The following is a 6,113-nucleotide window of genomic DNA, read 5'->3' on the forward strand; positions in this document are numbered from 1 at the left end:
CTTCTGGCCACCGTGCCTGCCACCGCGCCAGCCCCCGCGGCGCCTTTTGGCGGGAGGGGCGGGAGGCGGCGCATAAAAAACCGTGGGTGAAGGACCACTCGGCACCACGGACGAAACCACCTGCTCCGTCGATGCACCGCCGTAGGGCGAACCGTAAGGAGACGCAGGCACCGAGGTTGGCGGGTAGGCGTAGACCAACGGAGCAGTGTGGCCATAGGACTGCTGCAGCACAGAGGGAGCCGGCCACTGGCTAGCCGGCGCGGCGCCGTAGGAGCCGGCCACCGGGCCCTGATGTGGATGTGCTGCTCCGTAGGGCACGGACAGGATACCCTGATGACGCGTATACGGAACGGCGCCGTAGAAGCCTGCAGGCGGGACTCCATACGGAAGCAGGACAACGTCCGATGACTTGTGGCTGGAGTGGTGCCGTACGGCGCAGACGGGACGGCGGCGCCGTAGGAGACCACTGACGGCTGAGCAGCGGAATCGCCGAAGACCGGCGACGATGACGCAGCGGAGACCTGGGCAGTGGCAGCCATGGAGGCATAGGCCAGGGAGAGCAGCGGCGGAGAAGCCAAAAGACGTGCGACGCGACGGCCTGGCGATGAAGCATACGACAGCAGCGAGCGAGTAGGACTTGGCGAAGCACGCTGGGCTTGGCGAACGACGGCTGTAGCGCGCGGGGCTAGCGATGGCTGTGCACGCGAAGTACAAAGCTAGCTAGACCAAACCTGATGGATTCTCAAGCAACAAACACGTACACGTAGATGATGTATACGTGAATTTACTTGGCCGGCTGCTGGATCGGACGGGGCTAGCAGCGGCTGTAGCACGGGATGGATAGAGGGTATCCGCGGCTGGCGCGATTGGCGCGCGGGCAGCGGCGGCGGATGGGAGGCGGCGGCGGCACGGAGGAGTCGTGCGGCGGCGGCGGCGGCGGCGACGGAAGCTAGGGTTAGAACCTGGAAATTGATACCATGTATATTGTGGGAATTGCATGATGTATTGCTCTTCGTGCATAGACACATATATATGATGTACAAAGGTGGGCCACAGACATTAACTATATAACGAACTAGGAGATGGGCCCAATACGCAATATGCACATAACACATATACTTAACATATATATTTTTCAATAAATGGATTGTTGATATAAATAGTTGTTTTTATAAACTTGGTCAAATTTTGTAAAAATTGACTTCTGAAAAAATTTAGACGCACTCCATTATGAAACGAAGTTTGTGCATCAGAGGGAAGCCCTTCCTCCCGACGTGTCATCGACAAAAGGTGCTCTACATTGTGTTGTAGCGTTGTAATCCAGTTGTCCTAGGTTATGTCAGCCAGTTATTCTGTGATATCCTATGTTAGAGGGCTATCTTACCACACTGTATCGTTACACCATGTAACTTGAGTGTTGTTGCTTTGTGTACAAAGCAGGGCAAAAGCCTCTTTCGAGAGAGGTACCGAGTGCATCGTTTGAGGCATTGAGTTGTGAATTGTTTCCAGTTCCACTCAAAACTTTACTTTTGGTTAAAATTCCAGTGATTTCAATAAAAACCAAAATATTTAACTTGTTGTCAAATTATTCCAGTAGTACATAGGAATAGGAATATTTTTTTAAAAAAATACGCTTTTAAAATATTTGATTAAATTCATAAGTGCATGGTTCATCCTTTTGGCCGAAATGCAAAGCCAAATCATAGAATTTTGGTGATTCCTGCTGTCGCTGAAACATTTCTAAATCTGCGAGTGAAAACCATGGTCGTGACTAGGAAGAGCGGCACGTACGTACGTCATTGAATCCAGGCTACTAGCTAGCTTCTAACATGGACCAGGTTGATTGTGTTAACAAATCGCTACGGAAACTCGATCAGTTGTGCTCTACAACAGAGAGCTAGACTCTTCCTCTCCATCGGCGTGCGGCCATGGCCTCCGATCCATATCGTGGCCGACCATTTACAAGTCATGAGGTAGACAACAAGAGATAAACAGCAGAATTATTTTTATTTACAAGTCATGAGCTAGACAACAAGAGATAAACAGCAGCAGCAGCAGCAGCAAGAGTAGATTAATTCTCTTCTCGGATGGATGCATCTACTAGCTACTTTCTCCGTTCCAAAATAAATAACCCAACTTTGTATTAAAGTTAGTACAAATTTGGGTTAGTAGTGGTCGTCCTACTCCTGTAGATGTGGATGGTAAGATGATGCCTGCAGGCGCAGGCTGGACCTAGTGTGCACGATGAACCCATAGGCCTCGCCCATGTCCAACGTCTCCCCTCCCGGGACCGCCCAGTCAAAGTGGTACAGGAGGTTGGCCAGCACCAGCTCCATGGTGGTGGTCGCGAACAGCGCTCCAGGGCACTGCCTGCGGCCAGCTCCAAACGGGACGGACTCCATCTGCATGTACTCCACCATGTCCTTGTCGTGGAACCTCTCCGGCCTGAACTCGCCGGCGTCCTCCCCCCAGTGCGCCGGGTCCGTCCCCACAGCGAAGCTGTTTATCACGACAGAGGTGCCCTTGGGTATGTGGTAGCCCATGACCCGGCTGTCCTCCTGGCTCGCCCGGTGGAACATCCCCGCGGGGTGCAGCCTGAGCGTCTCTTTGATCACCATCCGGAGATAGTGGAGCTCGCCGAGGTCTGCGCTCGTAACAGCGCCGTCGCCGTGGCGCCTCTGGCGGACCTCGTGTTGCGCCCTTGCCATCGCCTCTGGGTTGCGAATGAGTTCCGCCATGGCCCATTCTAGGGTGGAAGAAGTGGTTTCGGTAGCAGCTCCAATTATATCCTGCAGGTCGGCCATTGGATTATTGGGTCAGTTGATACTACCAAGCATATAAGAAGAGGCCTAGCCCTAGAGAGCTGCAGAATCGCTGGGTGGCTTACGGAGATGACACAGCCGATGGACTCCGAGGTGAGAGGGAAAGCGAGGGTGTCCTCCCTCTGCAGCCTCAGGAGCACGTCCAGCAAGTCTTCGCTGTCCCGAGTAGCGGAAGAGGCGGGTTTCTTCTCCTTGCGCTCCTGGATGATGTCGTCCAGGATGCGCTGCACCCGGGCATGGCTCCTCCTCACCTCGCGCGTGCTGCTGCTCAGCCACCGCACCAGCCGCGACGACGGGAAGAGGTCCACCAGGCTGAACCCTCCCACCAGAACCGACAGCGCGTCCATCTCCCGGAGGTGCGCCTCCTGCTGCGGGAACCTCCCGCCGAACACCGCCGTGGCGATGATGTTGCCCGCCAGCTCGGCCAGCCCCTTGCCCACGTCGACGACGGCGCGGGCCGCGGCGGCGGCCGAGACCGACTCCACGAGGCGGGCGGCCTCGCCTTGCTGGATGGACTCGATCCGCCGCACCTGCCGCGCGCTGAGCACCTCCGTGACGCACGCCTTGCGCATCTGCCGCCAGTGCTCGCCGTAGGGCGCCAGGAGGCCTTTGCCCCCGCAGCTGACGATGTCCATCGTGGGGCCGCACGGGCGGGTCGCGAAGGCGAGGTCGTTCGTCTTGAGCACCTCCATCGCCGCCTCCGGGCTGGACACGATCACGTTGGGCACCTCGCCGAGCCTCAGCAGCATCAGCGGGCCGTGCCGGCGGGATAGCTGGAGCAACGCGCGGTGCGGCTGCAGCTTCGTGCCCACGAGGTGGTGTAGGCTGCCGATGACGGGGAGGTTCCATGGACCTGGAGGAAGCTTAGCTTTGGCTCCTCCTGTGTCCTTCTTGCCACCCAGAGCGTGCCTCAGAATCAGCCACAGGAGAGCCGTGGCTACAGCCATCCCGCACAAGCTTCCGTAGGAGAGTTGGTCCATGTCCATGGCGACTGATGGTGCTTGCTCAGATCTCAGATCCAGATAGCTGCCATACTGTCGTTTCTTGCAGCTCAGCTCGCATATATGGTCCTTAATTTGGCTCGCAAGTGACGATCGATCGATGTACTCCCTCCGTTTCTTTTTAGTCTGCGTATAAAGTTTGGTTAAAGTTAAGCTTTGTAAAATTTAACTAACTTTATATTAAAAAATATAAACATTGACAATATGAAATCAATATTATCAGATGCATCACAAAATGTATTTTCATACTATATGGTTTTAATATTATAGATGTTTATATTTTTATATAAATTTAATTAAACTTTATGTAGTTTGACTTTAATCAAATCTTATATGCGGAGTAAAAAGAAACGGAGAAAGTTCACGAATAACCAATCATCATCGTGACTGAGCGTAGCCGCCTTCCTGAATTAAAACTGCTTGCACATTATCAATCCATACATACATCACCGGCCTAATTAACCATGTACGCACGTTTGGTTGTTGGCCGGCTCCTGTCAGACGTACGCGCAGTGGCAGTTAACAAATGGTTAGGTGCGCTCGTCCTTCTTCTATTGATCAGGCAACCATACTCTACGTCTACAATTTGGTGTCGTTTTGTTTGCTGACAGGTACCATCAGTTAGATGAGGCCATGCATGATGGCATATATTCCAGTTGCAGCATTGAGCGGACCAGCAAAATATGAAGACTCCTGTACCTGCAAGCCGGTGAAATATCCACTTTATAGCATCTCCAACAGCGGCCCAGCACGTCGCGTGCTAAAAACTACTTTGCCGCGCGCTTCGCCTGGTTTTACGCGGCCTGCAGCGCTGGCTCCAACAGCCGCGCAAAAATGCAGCGCGAGCGACTAGCCGAGCATTACATATATTACATTTTGGACACAAATGGAGTTCAGATATAAAAAACGCAATGAACATGACATATAAATTTCACACAAACAAGTTGATGAATAAAAGTTCATGCCCACAAGTTCATCCAACCAAGTTCAAAATGCAAACCAAGTTCATGACACAAATAAAAGACACATCAAGCCTCGTCCTCGTCTTCGTCCTCATCTTCGGAAGACGATTCTTCCTCCTCCTCATCGCGCACCGCATCACGTGAAGCTCCGACGGTGTTGGCAAGATCTTCAACGGCATCTTCATGACAATGTGTATGAGGAGGCACACCAGAAGACATTCCGCCCATGGCGGCTGGAGGTGGACCCATGCCTCCCATGAGAGAAGCAAAACCCATGCCTCCCATGGCCGCCATTGCGCCGGGGGGTGCTCCAAAACCACCCATGCCACCCATGCCTTCCATGGTAGCTCCAAAGCCGCCCATGGCATCTAAGCCGCCCACGGTACCTCTGAAACCACCCATGCCTCCCATGCCGCCAAGGCCACCGCCACCCATGCCGCCAAGGCCACCGCCACCCATGCCGCGAATCATGGCTCTTTTTTGGATCAAGACTTCTTCACGGGAAAGATTGACAAACTCCTTTTGCGCCTTATTGAGGTTAGATGTGTCCAAGAAGAACAAGTGCTTCTCCCATTCCAATAATCGTGTTCGCTTCTCATTGCTCACCTTCCTCTCTTTCAAAGCCACCTTCCTCTCCTCGGCCTCCACCCTCCTCTCCTCGGCCGCGGCATCTTGATTCCTTGCCATTTTCCCACCTCATTGGCTTCTTTTCTTGCCTTCACAATAGCTTCCATAGCATTTTTGAGCTCATCATTGAAGGAAATATGCCCTAGAGGAAATAATAAAGTTATTATTTATTTCCTTATATCATGATAAATGTTTATTATTCATGCTAGAATTGTATTAACCGGACACATAATACTTGTGTGAATACATAGACAAACTAAACGTTGTTGGGGAACGTAGTAATTTCAAAATTTTCCTACGCACACGCAAGATCATGGTGATGCATAGCAACGAGGGGAGAGTGTGATCTACGTACCCTTGTAGATCGACAACGGAAGCGTTTGGTTGATGTAGTCGTACGTCTTCATGGCCCGACCGATCAAGCACCGAAACTACGGCACCTCCGAGTTTTAGCACACGTTCAACTCGATGACGATCCCCGGACTCCGATCCAGCAAAGTGTCGGGGAAGAGATCCGTCAGCACGACGGCGTGGTGACGATCTTGATGTACTACTGTCGCAGGGCTTCGCCTAAGCACCGCTACAATATTATCGAGGACTATGGTGGCAGGGGGCGCCGCACACGGCTAAGAATAAGATCACGTGGATCAACTTGTGTGTCTCTGGGGTTCCCCTGCCTCCGTATATAAAGGATCAAGGGG

The 6,113-nt window shown here is 52.7% G+C and overlaps 1 protein-coding gene across 1 annotated transcript; it reads right to left on the minus strand.

Annotated features, from left to right (window-relative positions):
- Window positions 1-1,988: 1,988 nt before the first annotated feature.
- LOC119266973 (zealexin A1 synthase-like) lies at window positions 1,989-3,890 on the minus strand. The gene is made up of 2 exons (XM_037548257.1): window positions 2,888-3,890; window positions 1,989-2,789 (listed from the first exon to the last, which is right to left on the minus strand). Exons 1-2 carry the CDS (start codon window positions 3,806-3,808, stop codon window positions 2,181-2,183), a joined length of 1,530 nt encoding a protein of 509 aa, XP_037404154.1. The 5' UTR covers window positions 3,809-3,890; the 3' UTR covers window positions 1,989-2,180.
- Window positions 3,891-6,113: the final 2,223 nt, after the last annotated feature.

Source organism: Triticum dicoccoides, chromosome 3A (assembly GCF_002162155.2).
Source record: "Triticum dicoccoides isolate Atlit2015 ecotype Zavitan chromosome 3A, WEW_v2.0, whole genome shotgun sequence".
Lineage (NCBI taxonomy): Eukaryota > Viridiplantae > Streptophyta > Magnoliopsida > Poales > Poaceae > Triticum > Triticum dicoccoides.

Bases quoted from the DNA above. Each gene is read 5' to 3' on its own strand.
- LOC119266973 (XM_037548257.1), bottom strand. From the start codon at position 3,808: ATGGACATGGACCAACTCTCCTACGGAAGCTTGTGCGGGATGGCTGTA. The intron at 2,790-2,887 runs GTAAGCCACCCA...GCCGACCTGCAG, and splicing joins CCATCGGCTGTGTCATCTCC to GATATAATTGGAGCTGCTAC.